The sequence below is a fragment of the Necator americanus genome, chromosome III, assembly GCF_031761385.1.
Source record: "Necator americanus strain Aroian chromosome III, whole genome shotgun sequence".
Taxonomy (NCBI): Eukaryota; Metazoa; Nematoda; class Chromadorea; order Rhabditida; family Ancylostomatidae; genus Necator; species Necator americanus.
The window spans coordinates 30,643,211-30,665,964 of record NC_087373.1 but is presented as its reverse complement, the minus strand read 5'-3'; the positions used below and the strand labels follow the sequence as shown (position 1 = coordinate 30,665,964).

At 42.6% G+C, this 22,754-nt stretch overlaps 2 protein-coding genes across 3 annotated transcripts; one reads left to right on the top strand and one right to left on the bottom strand.

The window, feature by feature from the left end:
- Nucleotides 1-319: 319 nt before the first annotated feature.
- Nucleotides 320-15,008, top strand: RB195_011493 (uncharacterized protein; the record flags this gene model as incomplete). 2 transcript variants are annotated; one of them, XM_064192930.1, is made up of 8 exons in its annotated part: nt 320-431; nt 2,349-2,484; nt 3,005-3,093; nt 3,152-3,300; nt 9,853-9,993; nt 11,469-11,605; nt 14,452-14,534; nt 14,635-15,008. In XM_064192930.1, the coding sequence occupies 8 exons, from the start codon at nt 320-322 to the stop codon at nt 15,006-15,008; spliced, it is 1,221 nt and encodes a 406-aa protein (XP_064050512.1). The 2 variants fall into 2 exon arrangements, with proteins under 2 accessions (XP_064050512.1, XP_064050513.1); XM_064192929.1 differs by having other exon boundaries at nt 326-431.
- A 5,040-nt stretch (nt 15,009-20,048) lies between these two features.
- RB195_011492 (uncharacterized protein) lies at nt 20,049-20,771 on the bottom strand (the record flags this gene model as incomplete). Its single annotated transcript, XM_064192928.1, has 2 exons — nt 20,049-20,525; nt 20,619-20,771. 2 exons carry the CDS (start codon nt 20,769-20,771, stop codon nt 20,049-20,051), a joined length of 630 nt encoding a protein of 209 aa, XP_064050511.1.
- Between the last annotated feature and the right edge of the window lie 1,983 nt (nt 20,772-22,754).

Below are 22,754 nucleotides of genomic sequence, written 5' to 3'. Positions count from 1 at the left end.
TCATACATTTGTAGGCTCCGAACAAGATAGGAAGATCTGCTGCTTTGTTTTTACTGTGCACCTATGGCAGAAGGAGTAACCAAACGAACATAAGAAAAAAAAGTCTTGAGAATTATTGGAAATTTGATGAATGATCAATTCAATTTGATAGGTGCTGCTACCGCCAGTCCACATCGCTATAACATGACATGATATTCTAGAAGTAGTGGCGGGTACCCGAGTCCATTTATAGGATCATTTGTCTAGTGTTGCTGACGTAGGTAGGTGATTTACTCTTGACACTGAATATGTTCTTTTTTATGAATAAGTGATTTTATGAATGTGGATGCGGTCACAAATCTACTTATTCTTCATATTGTTAATCACTCCATCACTTCCAAGACGAGGTGGTGGTGGTTTCGGAGGGCGAGGCGGAGGAGGATGGGGAGGCAGTGAGTTCTTGTCTTATAATCTCTAGGTTTGCAATCGTCCTTAATATACTTCAGTGAAAAGGTGGACATTGAATACAAAATAGAATACATAAAAGAATACCAGAGTACATTCGTGCTCACTTTGAATTCTATCGTATCTTACGCAGAAACTAATCTTCTGAAGTAGGGTCGAAATAGCATGAAGTAAGGTGAAATTGCGTACGCGGCTTCCTTCGAGGCGGTGCGGTGGAGCGTAGCGGTTAGGAGCGTCTGTTTTAACTGTATTTATCATTGAGATTGGCCTAAATAAGGCTAGTGACATCCATTGCTCTTTTAAATCCGACTTTTTAAAGTTACACAGTTTTGAAGTTCATTCTGGTTAAGGCCGGCTCTACCTGCTTTACTCCCAGTGAACTCAAAGATCAATGAATTCATTGAACTCAAAGAACTCAAAGAAGAAAAATTTACAATGATCTCCTGCAAACGATGCAAATTACTAAGACACTTGAAAATAGTTGTTTGAAATAACAAATAACCTGCGTGTCGTATAGAAAAATGTTATTATGATAAATAGCAATGCAAGGGGTTGCTTTAAAGATGACAAAAAGAAAGAATCTTAAATTAAAGATAAGAACTCAAAAAAAGGCTCCAGATGTTCGATATTTCAATGTAACAGTGAAGCTTTCCTCTGATTATTACCTCGTGGGCCAATTCGGGCCAGCTAAAAAATTGCTAAGAAAAAATACTGCGTGTAAAGAGGGTCCTGTCGGATCTTCGAACATCCCCTGATCATGCATAGGCACAGCAGTAAGCGATTGAGCATGTCCTGTAGAAATTTACTGTCATTACTACCTGAATAGCTGGCTCTGCCTACGTACGGCTGATCCTACGCTGCATCACCGCCTAGGATATAATTCACGGACAACTTAATTGTTCTGAAGAATCAGACACATCCACTAGAATTTTCTGATGGAAATTTTGAGAAATGTTGTGATGGGTGGTATAGCGTGGTCTCACGTTTCTAACCATATCAGAACCGAGAGAAACCCTCACGTGAAATATGAGGGAAAGATGTATCTAATCAGCTTGAAATTATGAGAATTTTCATAAAAACAAAACATTCCAGCTTTCTAGAGTAACTAAAGGGTGAGAATTATCGAAGTCCTGCAAGTTCCAAGCTTTTCGTGATCCACGTTGTTTCCATGCGAAAGTTTCGAGTAAATGTTCTGAAATAGGTGAAAGAATAGGAGCGGAAAAAAGTGATAAAAAGCTGATCGAAAAGTCGGTCGGAAAGTGTGATTCTAAAAAAAGGGGCTAAAGAGAAGGATCTTCTGTGTCTCCAATCTCTTCAATCTCTTGGAAGAAAAATAAATCATTTGATAAGATTTCCATTCTTCCTCAAGGTAGCATCTACACAAAATTCGCTCCTATTCTCTTAACACCGCACGAAATACTATGTATTATTTCATACTTAGTTTGTTTTTAAAAATGATTCCGTAATTTCGACAGCTTTTAACATTATTCTTTCCATATTTTCTTGTAACTGTGTACTTCTTTGCGTCTCTATGATTAGAAAAGTATCTAAGACGGTTGTCTGCGTCTCCATGAACGACCGGAGTGTAAGCTTATCGAGGTCTGTGCTCGTATTCAACGGCATATCCACTGGACACGTAATGTTTCGGAGGCACTCGCGAAAAATCTGCCGGTAGCCTCTTTACCATCCACCAAGAAAAAAGAAAAGTGCCTTTGTTTTCTTCATTTTCTCTATGTGGCATGTTCCACTGCGTTTTACATTAGAACAATATCATCACAATACCTTTAAGTTTTTTCCTTCAACGTTCTTCTTTTGCCAGCTATGTACATTGCAAATATTTTACGATTTTGTGTGTCAAGGAATTACTAGTAAAGTACGATCTGAAAACAGTTTCTAAGTTATAGGAGGACGTGGAGGAGGAATACGCCCACCATATAGACCACCACCAGTGCGACCGCGCCCAGGAGGCTTTGGTGGAGGTTTTCGTGGAGGACGTTTTGGAGGCTACGGAGGCTACAGAGGTTATGGAGGTTACGGAGGGTGAGTGTTAAAATCCCACGCCTTGAGTTCGAACTGATAAACTCCCGAATGTGATAGGTTCATTACGATTTCCTCCACTTAGATAATGTATTTCTAAGAAAAATGTTGTTATATACATTCAGGAAACAAACACAGAACAACATTTTGGCATTGAGCAAAGATTTGAAATTTCCCTTCTTGACCGGGCTCATACTGTGTTGTGGAATCTGACTACCATATTTCTACAATAATATCAGCTCAAAATTGGTTTTAAAAATTAATCACCAGGCAAATTTCTGCAAATGATTACTAAGAACTAAAGTTTACTTCCCTTCAACAAAAAAACATTCTGAAGTTATTCCTCTTAAAGGAAAATTCTGAGAGAACTACATGAAGAAAGGAGGTGTCTTAATAAAAAAAAAATCTTGTAACGGGTTAATATCAGGAATGTTTGCCAGTTAGGAAAACTCAAGTCTTCAAGACACGAAGAAAATTGAGTTTAAGTTTAAAGCTTCCCTTATAAAGTGGCTTTGCTTGAAAGGTTCCGTTCTGGCTATGGGCTAGGATCGATATCCAGAGGTCACTCGTTCCGGAATGCACTTATTGGAGGAGCGCTAGGAGCTGTTGGAGGTCTTTTTCACGGGAATATTTTTTTTTTGCTGTAGGAAATATATAAAAGTTTTCTCAGGTATGCTAGCATTCGAAGCAGGGCGTCATATTATTCGTTCGATGACAACACCATTCAACTACGGTGGACGTGACTATTACTGGGATGAACATCAGAACGCACAAAACGATGAGATGATTTGCTCAATTTCCATAGAGGATTTACAAAAGGTGAGAAATATGGAAGAAATTGTGCTGTGAAAAAAAATTCACGTCAAACTGTACAATAGACCTAGACTCTACTGTACCCCTCCTGACTTACTTTTGTGGACTACTGTAGGCCTTCATGTACCTCTAATGTACTTTAATTTTAAATATGGAGAATGGAGTGTTCATACCTGATCAATTTCTTTGAAATGTACTTCCAATTAGGAATAGTTGTGGTTTATTAAGCGTTCTGCACATTGACTTGCACAGACCAGTCGATGTATCTTGTCCAAGACGTCATCGTTGATAGTGCAAAGTACTCGAAAGAGGCCTCTCGGATAAAATCCACTCTTTGATCTACTTTTATTTCGAATGATATAAGTAGGGAAATATGAGAATTTGTACGGAAGTGTTATCTCGAGGACAATTTGGCAGTTGTGAATATGCCGCCTACAAACCCATAAAAATAGCCTGTCGAAAATCAAATCTACGGCCTATAGTCATAGCGTTTACGTAACCCATAGGCTGCAGCTAGCTTTGATATAAGGTTGGCAAAATGTCGGAGTTTTCATTGCTCTCAGCAAACGCAACAACATCGCCGGGTTACTCTACTCGAGGTACTCGAGGTTCATCAGCGAAGCGAAGTTAGAACAGTTGCTCGCATTTTCGCCAAGTATGTCTTCCACCCGTACATCATGATAAGTAGAGCCGCAGCTTGACTTCGCAAGCAATGAGAGTCGACCAACCAACACTTTGTCAACGAAGGGAACGATCGGCTGTCCGTCTACCCTGATTCGGGCTGAAAAGAGACCCACATCTGTCTACATTTATCAGTGTGCAGGCGTAATCCAGAGGTTGCTGCTAGCTTCGATGGTGCTGTGATGATGTCGGCAGGACCACTGTTCTTCCAATGATATCATCGATGCCGAAACTGAACAAACAGGGTGCTCCCACTGCTCTTGTCTGAATCCAGTTACCACTTGAAACGGTGTTGTACATCCGTTTTATGTTCGAAATGCAGCAGTTTCTTTTTTGTTGATTCATGTCGTCAAGTAGGAAAACGAACTTTCCTAATACTACACTGGAAGAATAGAAGAAGTGCGTTGAGAAGACGATTTCAATGAGGAGAGTGAAAAGCAGCTTCAAAGTCCAGAAAAAGCAATTGCAGTGGCTTCGACTAGCGCTGCCAGATTCGGTCACTCTCCTAACGGTGATCAACGGGTCAATCGTAGATCGGCCTTGACCAAAACCAGCTTGCTCATCGGGTGTTGTATCTTCGTGAGGTCTAATTAGTCGGTCCAGCAATTTTCTGCTTCAAAATCTTGTACATAACAAGTAGCAAAGAGATTTCTCGATTCTTTTTCTCGGTTTCTGGAGTCTGTGATGGATAAGTCCTTGTGGAATGGAATTATGATGGCGTGTCTCTAAGAGTCAGGTATCCCCTCGTCGACCCTGATTGAACGGATGGTTGGGGATCTCTCGAATGCCAGACAGGAAGATTTTTTTAATTTGTGCGCTGATTCCGTCGTCTCCATCAGATTTGCCATTTTTCATCTTTTGCACACAAACCAGAAACTCGGACTCGCTCGCTGGTTCCTCGTTAACCGCATTTGTTGGTTTACGGATGTGCTTGAGTTCAGGAGTTGGTGGCGCTTGCTGGTTCAGCAATGTCTTCAACTGATCTCTCCAAGTTGGTAGGATTGCTTCATCAGCAGCCACTCTATTGGGAATGTTGAGGACTGAAGAACATCTTTTCATCTTGTAGCTATACTGCTTTGGCAAACTAGATGTTCCATCGGGTTTTCACCATTGTTAAACGCTTTCGTTTTGGAGATCTATTTGTCTTCGCGGTATTTTGCAGTTGAAGAAGCAAATTGCTTCTCACACGCTTTTCCTAGCTGTGATCTCCAGTGGGGACACACACTCACACACGTGAGTGTGTGTCCCCACTGGAGATCACAGCTAGGAAAATTATACGTATTATACATAAACTTTGTTTCAGCAGAAGCGAACGCAAACTTGTCCCGCGGCATTCGCTGTGAAGGGATCTGCATCGCCAAACTTTTCCCTGGTGCTCCAATATGAATAGGCGCAGGTTGGCGCAATTTCATCTTGCATTCTTCGTCTATCAGACCTCGATTTTCGGTTGAAGAGAAACTCTTCAGTTCCTCTCTTGCATTTTGAAGCTGAGAAGAACTGGAAGGTGGTTATAGTCAAATGCTACCTCCCAAACAACTGTAGATTTTTTCATCTCCGACTGAGAAATGTTCCTCATTAGTCGAGCTAAAGTATGAGAATTCTCATCCTCCGCTTGCGCTGCTCTTTAGGCGTTAGAAGGGTTGACCCTTGCCAGAGCTGATAGATGAGAAGATTCCTCTTATCTTAAACGTGGGAGTGATGATGAGGCTCGTCTGTTCACATATGTAGATCAGACGGTTACCGTTATCCGAGGTGCGCTCCGCAGGATAGCACCATTTTTCTAGCACATCGGATTGTTGTTCAAGTATCATTTTTGCATTCGCGTCGATTTCGACGATATCGACCACTTTCCGGCTAGGTATTTTAGACTTCAACACATTGAGTTCATCATAAAGGGGTCCTTACCGTTGTCTTCAGCGTATTCCGCGATGAAAGCTATCTCAGTTCTATACATACTTAAATATTCAAATGGCCCGTGTTCACTGGATGTACAGTAGCCACCATCGTTTCCAGTCATTTTGTTCCCTCGCCGTTGCCATACAAAATCTTCTCAAGTTTCGTGAATGACGTTGAAGAAGTCATTGAAGAAGTAAGTCACGTCATTTCGTAGGCGACCTCTCTCAAGGGCGTTAAGCATCTTATCGTCGGTTCTTCGCATAATGTGGCCGGCCCTTCTATGCTTTCCTTTCGAGATATATTCCACTGGATCACGAAGACGGAACATTGCCCTTAACTCGGAGCTGCTAAGACCGACTAGGTTTTTCATGCTCCTCTTAAGTTTCAAAAGATATCTCTGAAGGGTGCTGTGAGTAGTAATTAGCTTCCTAAACGTGGCAGCTGTGCTGTTCACACCTCCGCTGGGTAACAGAGCGCTGCAAGAACTGTCGAGTCGAACAGATGGAGACTTGATCCTTCAATTGGTTCTTATCTTCTCGGACGGATGCGAATACTGCGCACGTTTTCGTCAACAAGTATGCCCCTTTCTTCTCAAGTAATTGATTTCATTATTCATTGTAATGCAGGCGTGAACAGCTTCGGCTCTATAGTTTTGCCTTGTGGTATCCTTTCTCCAATGGGTATGGTGAGGTCGCGGTAGAAAAGCTGTATCGTTGTGATGCATCGATCGTAGCAACTGGTTAATGTCCTCACATACGACGTGATCACTGATGATTGATCAAGGTGTGGACGCGGACCAAGATCGTCGCACCCATCTATTTGGCTCGACAGTTCTTCCAGCGCTCAGTTACGCAGCGGACACGTGGGCAGACACTGCTGCCACGTGCTCTAGGAAGCTACTCACTACCTACAAAGTCCTTGAGAGAGTCTTCTGAAGCTTAACCTGCGCACACAACACCTAGCCGGTCTTCTCAGCTCGACTTATGTCTCGTCTTCGCAACCCAGAGGATTAAATATCGAAATCAAAGCATAAATGGGCTGTTCACATTATGAGAAGAGACGATAGATGGGCCCCAAGAGATGCTAAACGCCCTCGAGGGAGACCGCCGACGAAATGGGGGAACGTCTTCGCTAAACGGATGGATCAGGTAAGAGCTCAGTCGGATACGACTCAATGACGTCGTCAACATCACTCACGAAACTTGAGAAGGTCTTGGATGGCAATAGCGGGGGATCCAAACGGTAGTGAAATAGATGGTGGGTCCCATATGTGCAGTGAAGACGACCCGTCTAAGTGAGTAAGTACTGGTGACAGTTTTCACAGTTTTCCTCACAAAGTTTTCCTCTCAAGGTGCACTCTCACTGCACTACACTTGTAGGGCAGACTCGAAACTAAATCGATTTTACATGCGCCGCCACAATTTGAAAACATTATCCAAAGTATGGGTTTATCTTCTTCTCTTTCCCTGGGAAATAGCACGTCATGAGTATGAAATGAATGCCACCACCATGCTGATAAACATAAAGTTCTACCCCAGGTCATGTAAATTATTAGAACTATTCAAGCGGCCATTTGGATGCGTGTTTGCAATTTCTGAATAACCGATGAGACCAACCATACGAGGCAACAAGTGCAGTGGAATAGACAAATCGGTATTCTTGGCAAATCTGTGTGATCCTCGACACAGTCTGGGTGTGAGCCAAGCAGCTAAACCTTTGACGGAATCCATCTTGTTCTTAAGGTTGAGCATCATTCAGCGTCGTCGATGTGGGTGTGGATGATCTTGGTCCAATTACCTTGTACAAGACACTCAGCAAGCACATCGGACGATAGTTCCAGAAGTCCTCTGGGTCACCTTTTTTATAGGTGAAGGCGGTTTATAAAGTCGTCCTCCGGTCTGAGATGCTTTCTTTCTGAAGACAAGACTTCATATGAGCCGATAGAATCGCAGGAATGGGAAGGGGTTGGGCAACTGCCCAAGAAAGTCTGCTGATATAAGATCAGTTCCGGTGCTAAGCCAAATTTCTTTCTTTTTATCGCCACTTGTACTTCCGAAGGGAGTACCTGCAGTGAGTCTTCAACGGGGTAGACACAAGAGTTGACGGACGGAAAAGGCCCGAGTAGGATTTCTCCGTAATGATTTCCATCTCACGACAAGAGGAGTCGCGAGTTCCGTTCTCTTTCAGCAAAACTGGTAGCGGAATATTGTATTCGCGACTAATGCTACTGCAACGCCTTTCTGCAGCTATTATTTGCTAGTAACCGCTCAATGTGCGTTCGGATCAAGCTTCACAGAACTGCTTCTTTTCATCAAGTCTTTGAAATGCGATCCTAGTTTGCCGTACACCGCTTCGGGCACTTCAGCACTAGTTCGCAATCCTCTGAAGAGCAAATCGTAGTCTACGTTTGGGTCCTCCTCGATGTACCAATTACCTTGGAACAGGGAGTCCTCGAGTATACAGTCTTCCTATATGAATTCTTCCTTCCTTCGTCGCCGATGGCAGATGTTCTTTTCCATGGTGTAGCTAAGTCGTATTTTCTGGTGCAAGAGATGGTGGTTAGAATTGGTACAAATGGATGACTTTATCGAGACGTCAAGTAAACGCCACCTCAATTTGGTAAGTATGTGGTCGATCTCTGCACGTGTCGCACCACTGGGCGATTCCCATGTCCACCGACAATTGTCTTTCTTAATGTAAAGGGAATCCACACGATAGAGGCGGGCAGCGCACAACAGCTCGGCAAGACGATTGCCGTTTTCATTTGGGTTTCCCTGGTCCGAATCTTTCAGTCCTATATCCCTCTTCTGTGGCCTTTCCAAGTTTTGCGTTGAAGTCCTCGACAACAAATTTCCAAAACTTCTCTTTGCGGTTCACTTACTCCAGCTCGACATAAAATGCGTCCAATTCGGATTCATCACCTGCTGATGTTGGTGAGTTGCAGCTGATGATGGTAACAGGTTTCGGAGCAGAGGTCGGAGGCGAAGGCCAGACGAGGAGATCTTGCGAGAATCGAGAAGAAGGACGACAGAGGGTGGCACAACAAAACCAACACATGCGTACATATCGCGACGAAGCCTTTTCTACGCAAATGACGAGTGAACTGTCATTCATCTGTCCTTCTGCTCTTGATATCTTGCAGAGCAACCACTTGGAATTTGATGCGCTCTGCAAGGGCAGGAAGGGCATGTAGGTCAGTGCCTGTGGACGCTGTTCCTGCGTTGTGAAATACACAGTCTGGGACAGTCTTCATGACGAGTCCTGCGTGTGTGCTTTGGTGCAGAATCGAAAGCGTCTTGAACCACCTGATAAAAATCTATCACCGGTCACCATACCGTCCAATGTCTGAAACGACAGAACCCAGTGTGCAAGGTACTGAGGCAGTGAATATGCTGGAGTGGCAAGAAGACTTCTTCCTTCCACGGCGGGCTTAACTTTCACCACAAGGGTTTTTGTCGCAAGGTGTCTCCCTGCTGGGACCACCTTGCGACATTTTGCTAAAACGTTGGTGATTCTTGGTAGTGGTTTATATCTAGCTTGTCTTTATATCTAACTATATCTAGCTTTTCCGAGAAGTTGGAATGTCGGATGTACGGAACTCCTTAGCTTGGGAGACCGTGCCGGAGAGCTTCCTTCCGCTATGCAGCGCAGTTCGCGGCCCACAGTCACCTTCACACCACTATGAGGTGGTGAACCGCAGTGAAGATGCCCAGCAGCACTACCGCAATGCCTGACTGCGTTTAGTGAAAGCACCGAGCAAGTAGCAATCAGACTTGTGTACGCAGTCCCAACGCATCGTAAAGTTGAAATTGACTTCTTGGGTAATTAACTTTTTCAGCAAAGACTGAGCATACAAGTAAATTAGAGATGAGAGTTCTAATGACGGTACAGATATTTCTGTGAATTTTTATTTCAGCTTAGTCTTCTCAAGTGACTAGTATATCCTGTATTCTGGACTATCTCACACAGATACCAATTCAGCTCTCAGATGGAAAAGTGCATGCACCACAAGTACGACGAGTGCGACAATCGGAAATGAATCAAACGACAGTGTTAGCTCAAAACACCAGCGCTGCCACCAACCCAACCTCGACAATGGACCCTAATAAAGTATTAGAAAATGTAAGTACACTTACATTTTTAAGTGTTGTGTCGGCCTGAAGTTCTCCGAGGGAGAAGATATGAAACAGGAGGCGCATGCACTATCTCCTTTCGATCAATCGGTCGGTTATTGACAGAGAAGTGACGCCAATAGGCTGCTCATAACTTTTTGTCATGTAAATATGTATGACTAGGATTACATCATAGTCGTAATAGGTACAAAATACGTTCTCGTTAAAAACGACGTTAAAACCGTTCTATCGTCTTATCGTCTTGTCGATTAGGATGCGATTCGTTAGCGGTCTACTGCGATCAATCAAATATCATAGTTGGGTCAAAATGACATGAAGCACTGACAGTTGCGCAAGCGGCTGCGCTCGAAGTGGCGCGGTGTACCGTAGCGACTGAGATCGTGTAGGGAACCTAGCTACCATCACTGCAGTTCGCCACGGTTCTACCCCGATTCCAACCACTGCCCAACCGCACCGTTTCGAGCGTAGCCGAATGGTGCAGCACGCGATTGCCTGTGCTTCATGTCGTTATGACCCAACTATAGGTTGGTGAATAAGTTTATAAGCTTTTCCGGAGATGATTTAATATCAAAGCAGAAGACTTTATATAGAAACTAATATGTCACTAACAAGTAAGTAGGTTGCGTTTAGTACTTCAAAACGCGTTTTTGTTTCTTGGCGCGTTGAAAAAAAAATTAACAAAATTTAATCGTAATTGACAGAAGTGTAAGTCAAACATCTACGACACGTGCCTCTCTATAGCTAAAATACGGGAGCTAATGCAGCACTAATATGTAGCGTTTACTAAACCTTTCTTCGTGAACTTCGCATAAGTTTCATGACGCCCAAGTACCTGGACCATAATGATAGAGGAGCACTGACAGAGGTAGTTCCGCTTCTGGATAAATTTTGTTTATTTCTTTAAAGCGCCATGAAAGTGCATTTTAAAGTAGCAAATCTAAGCTTTACAATGACATATTGCTTTTCACATATAAAACCTCTACTTTAATGTTATGTCGACTTTGAAAAGAATCAAAATTATTAACTAACTTAAAGGCATCACCCCACGAATCTGAGGTGGTACGGATTTCAGGTGGAGTATTCGTATACGGGATGGGAGACTACAGAGAGGGGTGTGAATCCGTCCATTTCTTTCTAATTACCGTAAAAAATGACCGGAAGATGCGGCGCCGCACAAGGCTGGCGCGCTCCAGTCGATGTTCTTGTAGAAAATTGTGCGCGAGAACGCCCGAAGACGTGTCGTCCGGGCCGTTTTTTACGGCAATTAGGAAGAAATGGACGGAATCACCCCCACCCCTCCCCCCTCTCCATAATCTACGATCCCGTATACGAATACTCCACCTGAAATCTGTACCACCTCAGATTCCTGGAGTGATGCCTTTAATTGACCTTATATTTGCTATGTAGACTTTCCTCAAGGTAGATGCAAAATTCTCATAGGACACGATAAAATTCTTCATTTAGTTGCAATACAAAGATGGCACGAAACCCAAACAAATAACCTGGGCTTGCAAAAGACATAGTGAGGTTTGCTGTGGTACGGAATGCTGTCCAGCAGACGGTGTGTCGCCTATGGCCAAAAGGATAGGTTTAATTATACTGTGAGTGTTTAATAATTTTGCCGCCATTAACAAATTTCTGAACAGAATGTGTGGATCGGCTGACTCAATTTAGCATGTCAAATATAGTACGAGTTGATTTGAGTCAAATATCCGGTATAGCTTATAAGTAAAGAGCTCCTAGGGCTCAAAACTCAAAACAATCAAGTCTGGTGATTCACAAAGGGGAAAAGATAAAGTGTCTGGGATTACTCAATCCGCAAGGGATGCTCTTCCGCGTTCACTTCAATTCAGAATCGTTTGAGGTTTACGAACATGTGTCTGGCCTATAAAATGACTTGTGGGAACTAGCTGAACTTGCCAGTGTCTTTATCCTCGCACATAAGTCTGGCACCAATTTATCCACCCCGGAGGGACGAAAGGCATTGTTGGCACCTGGGCGATCTCAAACGATTGACCGTGCAGTCGCAGCGGAACTTCTTACCAGCTGTGCCACATCCAACCCATATGATACAATGAGTTGGACTAGTTTAGACTTATGTCTACCTATTCAGAAGAAAACAAAATAAAATGAAATTCGGCAAAATTGTAAGTCATTTAGAGAAGCAGGCTTGAGTTTAGTTACAGAAAAGTCATGCCTTGCGAAAATGGGAACCATAGCAAAACATAAAAATTAGTAAGAAACTAGCAACCCAATTATGTTTCGTATAAAACTGCTAATAGATCATACATTTTGAAGAACTTGCGGGTTACATTCATGTAAACCATATAACTTGTGATTGAAGCATTCTTCTGTTGACCCCGCAGCAATAATTCTGGGTACAGCTATCACTTGTCCAACTGGATGAATCCTCTGGAGAATAAATGGGCTCCGAGTGAATATACTGTTTCGCTACTTTCGCACTTCGGAGTATACTGTTATCTAGTAAGAACTACAACTAGCAAATACATGTTCATGTGAAGAAAATACTAGTCGACGAGAGAGCAGGTCCCGCACCGAAGTCCCATTGTGCCGAATTTGCAGAAAAGGAAATCAAGTAAATAATGTAGTGTAGCGCGGTCTAAAAAAAGGTGCCAAAAAGGACGCGGTTTCATCTACAGTGCATTTATGCTCCAAAGAACAGATGTGTCGTATAGGGATCATATTTGAAGACGAAACCATCATCACTTTCCGTGATCGATCCAGGTAGATCGAAATCGACCCTTTCTTGATTTGGTAGTCAACTGGTCGTACTTCCCTTGGGCTTTTTCGGGCAAAAATACCTACGAACAATGGTGACAGTCTTCAGTCAGTTATTAACTCTGTCTCTCTCTCAATGGAAGCCGGAGTAGGTCACGGAGACACACCGAGTAGACGTACAGGCAGCGTACCACGAAATTGTTGCAGAGTGGAAACCTGATGAGAAGCATAGAGTTCGAGATGTAGATTGCAAATATGAAAAAAGGTATAAATAGGTCCACTCAACCTCCTCTATTCATCCAAAAAAGGGGCATGGGAAACGGCACTCGTTCCAAAGAGGTAAGTTAGAATGCGCCGCATCCACAAGCGAGTGGCCAAGTTTAAGATCAATGAGGTCTCCTCACTAAACTATTCAAGTGAAACCAATTAATAAACTGCTAAGGGGTACCGGAGCACGCATAAGCACTCTAATGTACCTCGTAGGGACAAACGCCATTTTCAGGACCACTAAATGCATCACCCCACGAAGCTGGCGTGGTATTGATTTTCGTTGGAGTATACCTATGTCGGGTCGTAGATTATGAACACAGGGGTAGTTCCAGTCATCTCTCCCTGCATCACTGTAAACAGACGGCTTCGAAATGCGGTTCCTTACGACGTCCTCTATTGCAACGCGCCACCACTGCGCCCCGCCTCCGCCTGCGATTCGTCGAAAATCCATTCGGGCTTTAAGCAGAAACACACGACATGATGCAAATTCTTACAAGAAGAATCTGGTTTATCTCTTTAGTAAATGAACACGTGATCACGTATCTGACATCATAGTGGACGCTTCAAAGAAAGTCACGCTATAACAGTTCTGATTCTGTTAGTTCCGTAAAAGAGCTAGAAAGCAAAGCAGACTGTGGAGCAAAGTATTCTGAAGAAGCTCCCGACAACCTCTTGACGAATCGCGGATGTCTGGTTCATCCCATTTTATCAGAACTAACTAAAGGACAAACACATTCGTTCTTAGAATTCTTTTTCTCAGACTAAAATGAGCTGAATTTTTAGTATTTATTATATGTGATGGATGTAATACAGATGCGAAGGATTTTTTTTTTGTGGAACAACGGTTCTGGTCATATACAGATTAAATCTTAGCATATTGTTTAAAGGCATCACCCACGAATCTGTGGTGGTACGGATTTCGGGTGGAGTATTTGTATACGGGAAAGTAGATTATGGAAAGGGGTGTGATTCCGTCCATTCATTCCTAATTGCCGTAAAAAACGACCCGGAAGATGCGGCGCCGCACAGGGCTGACGCGCTCCTTGTGAAGAATAGTGCGCCAGAACACTCGAAGCCGTATCTTCCAGGCGGTTTTCTACGGGAATTAGGAAGAAATGAACGGAGTCACCCTCCTCCCCATAATCTACGACCCCGTATACGAATACTGCACCGGAAATCCGTACCACTCCAGATTCGTGGGGTGATGCCTTTAAGTGCTATTAAACTCTTCTTCTCATTTTTTTGTTTGTGTTTACATTGCACTGAAAATTACTTATTCGATATCGCTTAAAAGATATTCCATTTGTGCAACACAATTAAATGTATACCTTAAAAGTAGATAATGCAGAAAATGAAAAGAAAGAGCATCTACTTTTCTGCTTAAATGCCGTACGTGACTCTCAACTTTTTTGAAAGATTGTTCTTTTCCCGATTTCAGTGTCGTCGCACTTCTGATGCTTGGGATTTGCTGCATTGGTTGGATCGCTTATGCAATGTGCCGGAAACCTAGCCCAGTACCGAGTCGGTTTTTTTTTTTGCAGTGTTGCAGAAAAATACTGACATCTGTATTGTTTAAAAGTGCATCTGAATTTGAATTGTTCGAATATGTACATTTCTTTAGGTGCAGCACCAATGCCTGTGCAATATCCGCAACAGCAATATCCATCTCCAGACCCATACTACGACCAAAACTATTATGGTGGTGGTCCAGCTTACCCACCCTATCCAAGCTATGGTTATCCTGAATATTATCCCCATTATGTTCAAGAAGTTCCTCAACCCTATCCATATCAAGCTTACCCTCCATCTCCGTACTACCCTCCCGAAGGATATCCGCAGCCAGGCTATCCTCCCGAAGGTTATCCACCGCAAAACTATCCCTACGGTAGCGAAGAAGGCCACCGACGACCGTTAAATCAAAGACAGCAGCAGCAGCAGCGAAAGGAAAAAGACCAGTCTTCTACGCACAGCAAACCCTCAGCACCGGAACATTAAATAGAAGACGAACAGAATTTAAGTAAATAGGTCTGATCAAACATAGAATTATCATCCACAAACAGCACATTTTCTAACAAAATCTTGTACAAATTCTACAACTTTTAGCATAAATGCGATTTTCTCCATATTTATCGTTTCTTGTTTCTTCGTTCCAGCAGTTCTCTTTTATGATAATATAAATTCGTTAAAGGTTTGACCATGAAAATACCATCTAGTTTTTTGGAAAAAAAGGGAGAAAATCTCTATTGGCATAGGATCCCAACAAAAGAGCAATTGTGATTTAAATAGTTCACTCGAAGCAAGTACAGGCAATTTTCTGCGAATTCTTAGCCACTCATAGTGTTTGTATATGTATATACATATATGCGTGTGAGTGTATGTGCATAGGTGCGAGTATGTGTATGGCCGAGTCAAGAGAACTAATTTGAAGACGAAAGGCTTCTCCTATTTGGTTCAAAGCTTCGAAAATTGTAAAGTAATACTACCAATTTTCAAGCGAAATCAGTTAAGAATTTGTGTTTTTTTTTTCGCTGCAAAGTCCTAACCACTTTGAAAAACATTTCTATAATTACCCTTTGACCTCCCCCATCTCACTTTTACAGACACGATGGGGGAATTCGGTGACAGCCGTGTTTACAGTACATAGTTCTCGACATCAAATTCTATATTCGATTGTTGTCGGCGCCAATAATTTCACAGCATCGCATTGTCCATAATCGCATTGTTATTCTATCTCCTTACTGCCGACGCCGACAGTTTCATCATTTCGTAATTTCGATTCTCGTTGTTTTATAATGTAAACGAAACAGTTCATGGAAATTGGCGCAAACAGAGAGACGAACGTATATCGGCCGGTCTTTTCACTGGTTCTTTATCTTTTCAACAAAAAAGTGTTGTTCGCTAATACAGCCAACGAATGAAAAAACAGCCGAAGAGTCACTGGAAATGTTCTGGATACGAACAATCGCCGTGCGCATGCACAAGAAAACCTTTTTTAACAATCGGAAAATTTTAGCTTTCGAAGTTTGAAGTTAAAGTATGCGAGGCTTACTACAACTTCGAGCATGGATGGATCGCCTAGAGACAAAGATTTCTAGCTTTAAATAAATGTGACAATCCTTATTTATTTATTTACTTACTTATTTAAAGCATCTCAGCACCCTGGTCGGATAATCAACTTCCCCAGCAGCGCTGAAAACGTTGACCATAACACTACCTGATGACAACCTTTCGAAATAGGTTATTCAAAGCTGCGACTTTTTTGAAGAGGTCAGATATCCTCGTTAGCGCCCGCTCAAGTATATGATTGTATGACCAAAGTAATGCATAAAAGGCGACCTGTAGAGCTAAATATTTACAACACCGACCAATTGTGGGATTCCATCATCGAATGAGAAAAGACTGCTTCCGAAATAATAAAAAGTAACTGATTCGTAGAAATAAACAAAAACCAAAAACTGCGGAAAGAAATAAACAGATTTGGCGCGTTGCAAACTAAAAAAAACAATGGCGAATTGAAAGCAGAGATTCTGAGAGATTTCATGTTTTCCTTCCCTTTGAAACAAGTAGAAACAAATAGTACATACGACACATATGGTCGGGTCAAAACGACATGAGTCACGAGTGTATTTGGGGTGCGTTTGCGTACGCGCTCGAAACGGCGCAGTGGAGGCAGCAGTTGGGACCGAGTTGAGACCGCTGCAAACCGCTGCGATAGGTCGTGCCAGCAAGGATTTCACCACGCTTCTAGCCGTTACGCTTCACCGAAGTGCCTCGAGAGAAACCGCGTACGCAATTGCGTACGTGCTTCATGTCGTCTTGACCATACTATAGTAGAGCGCACTGCCACTCATAGGACACGCACGTACTGTCACGGTATCATTTTCGAAATAGTGATACACAGATGAAGCTGACGGTTACTCATATTTGAACAATGGAAACAAATAGAATTTACCTCTCTCTGTCAATGATTAATAGCAATTTTCATACGCTGATATAGATATTTATTTTCAAAGCTCAAAGCTTTCGAAGATTTAAGCTACCACCTTACAAAACTTCCTACTTTATCACTTCTGTTTAAAGATGAAAAACCCCAATAATGTTGAACGGAATAGCACTTCTGTTTTTTTCATTACCATTTTAAAGGCAGCGCTTCAGGAAACTGACGTAGTTGGGGAACATGTGGGAAAGATGGAGTTCTGGGTGTAGATTTCTGTATAGAAATGACCCTACTCAGTTCCCTCTAATCTACAGGAAAACATCATTGGTTCTTACGAGGTACGTTGAATTCGCTCCTTTGTACATCCTTCGGTCCCATCAGCAGTAGTCATTGGTTTTACTTGAATAGTTTGGTGAGGGATTGATCTTCGATTGCCCGCTGGTCACAGCGCATGCACGGAAGTGGTACGTCTTACCAAACCTTGTAGGAACAAACGCTTACGACGTCACCGGGACAATTAAAGAGAATTGAACGGGGCCACGTTAATATTCGCAATCTACACCTCGAACTCTATATTTACCCACAGGTTTCCCAACTACGTCAGTTTTGTGTTATGTAACCTTTAAAACTCAAATTTAAAGCTTCTATGTGAATTCAACTGTTCGGAGGTCGTCACTTTGACATGCTGATAACACGTCACATGGACACTGCAAAGCGGATTTTGTCTTTTTAGGCACTATGACAACTTATGGGGCGGGTGTAGTACAGCGGTTAGGGGTTTTGCTGCCGGCACGATCGATCGGAGGTTCAAATCCGCCCTAGTGCTCACCAAGCCTTTCATCCCCTCGGGGCGATAACTTGGCACCAGACTTCTCTGGGAGGATAAAAACCCTGACGTGACACATCGGCTAGCCACCGCTGGTCATTGTATAGGCCAGTTACACGTTCGTAAACCTCAAACGATTATGAATTGAAATTTTGAATTGTGGAGCATCCCAAGCGGATTGACTAACGCCAGTCACTTACACTTTGACACTTTATGTTAACCTAACGTTGCATAATGCATTTCACCTCAGGATTTCAAAGTTTTTTATTATCTGACACAATTCCCTTACAAATAATATCTATCTATTTATATTTAATTCAAATCTTATCATAAAAGAATTTAGATCAAACAAGCGTTCCTGCGCTTTTGTACTCTGGGACATCCAGAGAAATTATGAAAAGAATCCCCAAGTACAACTTCCGATAAGCGTTGAAATGACAATGATTCAGAATGTGTTCCTAATTTGAGCCAGACGCGAGCTTTCTCTACCCTTTATTATCGGCTGACGTTTCGGCGAAATCGACTTTTTCAGAGTCTGAAAGGATGAAATCGAACGTGGCTATATGATCAAACGCCTCATCTGCCCAACAAAGAAAATCCTAAGCTTACTGTTGGGTCTCGTAGTAGAAGAGGAAGCGTAACGCTCATCTTGTTGTCAAAACATTTATTGGCACAGCTTGATATCGGTGGTGAGGTGACTAAAGCCTTCAACCTTGAAACCAACCTTGAAAAGGCAGCGAGTTCCCGCATAATAAATAGACATGCCTCTTTGCGACTCATTTTCAAGCTCTTGGAATGGATCCAGAACGCTTTCAGCGCGTTTCGTGCGGCAATACTAGATAGGTTTGTGTTGTCCTTGTTCTTAACTTCAAAATCTTCTTCGTTATGGGGCCTAGGACCCTATGAACACCTAGTGGCGTGGAGTCACGTGATTTGGTTCAGGTGCTCTTTAACTCGAGCACATAGGGATGTAGCCGTTTCTCTTATGTATTCGTCACCGTACTGCATGCAAGAAATCAGATAAACAACACGTGAACATGGTTTGGTTTCCTCAGATACCGCCGAATGGCAGCGCTAGCGCCATCGGAAATGAACCGTACACAAAAGGGTATTTTCTCCACACCAGATTTGTTAGGTAGGTACTACTAGGTTTGCGGCACCATTTATTCTTATGCCATCTGTTTCAGATATGCACTTGGACACTGAGGAAGGGTAAGCATTCTTCTTTAGACTTATCCCGAGTGAACCCTCCGACTCTTTTTGTACCTTGAAACGATTGTCGACCTCTGCTTGAGTGGAGCTGACAAAAAAAAACAATTGGCAAAATATTGGCAATAAGTTAGGGGGCGTGTTTCGAAAATCGGCACCTGAATTTTAAAGGCGGGATAGCACGAATCTCGCGTGGTGAAGGAATCCACAGCAAAAGGTGGAGGTGGAGTTGTACATTGCGGGATCACGGCTGGTTCCACTCACCTCTCCCTAATCGTCCTAAAAATAACGGCGTGATGGCCTTTGATCGCTGCACAGGTGGATGCGGTGCGTCTACCTACAAGTGGAGCGTTGCAACGGGACAGCTGACTTGTGCTAAAAGGTTGCTCGACCATCTGAGAACAGTGCATGTGAGACATTCCCAACCATTTACTGATCCACAGAAAAGCCACCCAGGTTGACTGAGCTCTGGTGTTCAGTTTATAGATCTAAACCCGCCTGCATAGCGGAGTCATTGAATGCAATCATGTACAATGCCGTCACATCGGAAACTATTTGATGAACGCATAGAGTATAACCAGTTTTTTTTTATCTACAATAAACTTTATACTTCAAAACTAAAAGTGGACACATTTCCAGCTCTAACACAGAATATTACAATTATTGGGGATTATACTGGTTTATCGAGGATGCCATCATGTCATGGTCAGAGACACTTAAGACGGTAAGGAATTGAATTCATTAGGGATGATCATAGTTATTTACTAGCAATAATCATTTATGGCAGACATTTATTTTTAAAAGAAGTGCCGTTGCTAGTTACAATCAATGCAACCTACTTGCAGATGGAGTTGAGCAAACACTAAATAGGTTGTTTCTACGGAGCAGACGGTAAAGAGTACAGAGTCCTTTGTATTTTTGGTGAATTTAAGTAGAATGGTTCAGAATAAATAAATCTTCGCGCATGCGTTAGTGCGAATCAATGAAATATTAGGGTGTTCGGAAAGTATCTGCCGAAATACGGCAAAATTTCAAAACAACACAACTTTTTAACAACATTTTATTATTCGACGAAATAATCTCCATCAACATCGACAACTTTCTGCCAACGTCTCACAAAATCACGGATTCCTTTGGCGTAGTACTCCGGCGACCTGGAGGCGGAGAAAGCCCGAAGGTGATTTTCGAGGTGGTCACGATTATTGTAGCGCTTCTCTTCCGGGTGATGCTGAAGCGATCGGAAGAGGTGGCCGTCGCACGGGGCCAGGTCTGGGATGTACGGTGGGGGCGGTAAAACTTCCCATCCGAGCTCCAGAATTTTCTCGGAAGTCCTCTTCGCGATGTGAGGGCGCGCGTTATCGTACAACAGGCGAATGTTGTCGAGCTTCGGGTGCTCCTTGCGGATCTTGTCGGCCAGTCTTTGCAGTTGAGCGCAGTAGACCTCGGCAATAACTGTCGTGTTGTCCTGCAGCAGTTCGAAACGGTAGATTCCATGAACTCCCCACCAGACGCTCAGCGTGACCTTGTTCTTATGGATTCCCTTTCACGAAAGGATCCTGCATTTCATCGCCAGCACCAAAAATGGGACTTCTACGTTTGTGGGTGTGGTTGACTTAGTACGTAGTTGACGTACATAGAGGACCCATTTTTCATCTCCAGTGACAAGGATGTCCAGCCAGTCGAATCTGCGGCTTATGGAGAGCAGCTGGGTGCAGATGTCCAGGTGTATTTGGCGGTTGCCGTCGCTCAGTGCATGTGGGAGCCACTGACCGAGCTTTTTCACCATTCTGAGAGATCGCAGTTCATTGCTCACGGTGAACAACGAACAGCCAAAACTGGAAGCAAAACACCGCACACCTTCATATGGATGCTGCTTCGCCAGATTTTTCAGTTAGTCGAACGACATTGTAGTCGTTCGACCAGAGCGAGGCTCATCTTCGAGTTTCTTGTTTCCGGCTTTGAAGCGCTGGAACCAAGCGCGCACAGACCGCTCAGAAGGGGCTTCAGTGCCGAATACTTGACTTAAATGGACTTCAGCAGCAGGGTGGCCAGATTCACACTCGTAAAGGAGTACGTGTCGAATATGCGTGGAATGTTCGGCCACTATGGGATGAAATAGGCAAGTTTTCTGGATCTCTGCAGAATTCTGAAGTTTCCTGAAATGAATCACACTTAACACGAATGTCTAAAACCTTAATAATCGATTTTAATAATGTCTAATGTTTTGTCTTTGCCGATTTTAATAACGTCGAATGTTTTGTTTAAGCCGATTTTAATAACGTCGAATGTTTTGTCTAAGCCGAATTGTACGATTGAGTTTCGGGCATGTACATATGTATACTTTGCCGAAATCGTAATAAACACCTTGGGAACAAATCGATTTGTTCTCAAGACGTTTATTAGCTTCGGCTTAGACAAAACATTAGACGTTATTAAAATCAATGATTAAGGATTTAGATATTCGTACTATCTTGTGATTCATTTCATGAAGCTTCAGTATTCTGCAGAGATGCAGAAAAGCAAGGAAGAAGGAGTCAGATATGTCATGTGTATACAAACGGTAATGTCCTTATATAATATATTTAAAACGGGAATTTCCAGAACATCTCAAAAAATCTGCGCTACTGCGAAATTCTCGGCAGATACTTTCCGAACACCCTAATAGAGGCGAAAAAAGCGCGTTCCCAAATACTTTTACGTATTTCTGAAAAAGTTCGGCTTGAGGAAAAAGTGAAAATCTTGATCCGCAAATGTCGCCGCTCTTCGTTTACAAGTGCGAAGAAGCAAAGCCAATGGCTGTTTGTTCAAACATTTTGTGTAAGCGTAGATCGATATTTTCTCGTCATTTTACACGGTTTCTTCTTCTTGCGAAGCGCTTTGCAGTCGCACAATCTCTGACAATCGTCGGAGCATATAATTCTCAATCGTCAGTTCGTCATATGCGATGATGTATGTACATTTGCAGCAGAAATCGTTACAATAAACAACTCAACCTTAAAATTCAATGACTTTTGTTTGGCGGCCCAATTAAGATACAGTCTTATTTGCTTCTCTCATCACGATCACATGTTTTTTCAATTAAGAAAATTGAAATGAACTTTCTTTTGAGCATTGAAGCATAGTAACTCGTTAAAAATCCAAGAATCAGAACCCAAATTTTAATAGAATAGCGAATTTATACGATGTGAAATGACAGTGTTACGTTCAGTCAAATAGTGCAGTCGAATCCAATCAAAACTTTGCGAATTTGATTGCGGACGGTTCGAAAAATTAAGAGCTGTTTCTGCTACAGGTTTTCATTTGGGAATCCCAAAGAAACCAGCTTTTTTCGGAAATTTCTAAGCTGTTATATTTTCCATTCTTCTATTCTTCAATTAAATTACAGAGAGAGAAAGCATATAAACAAGGACAAAGAACGTTAGAACTTAATTGTTTATAATACTAGTGTTCGTTCATTTAGTGCTCGCCAGGTGGACGGTGTCAGTTTTTGCCACTTTTTTTTGAAACAGCATCCCTTTCACAGAACTGAGGAATACGCTTCAGATAGAGACGTCAGTTAGTCTTCTGCAGACATCCCATGACCAGAAAAGTGTCATTTCATATTTTCGGCAATCGAACTCTTTCAAACGAAAAACATGAGCTGATGTTCTTCAGAGATTGAGCCGAATTTTCCAAAAAGGACCATTCTCAAGACACTTCTTCCTCTGCTCTTTTTTCCAGAACCAAAAGTATCTTAGGAATTCAGTTTTGATTTCTTGTGCGTACTGGT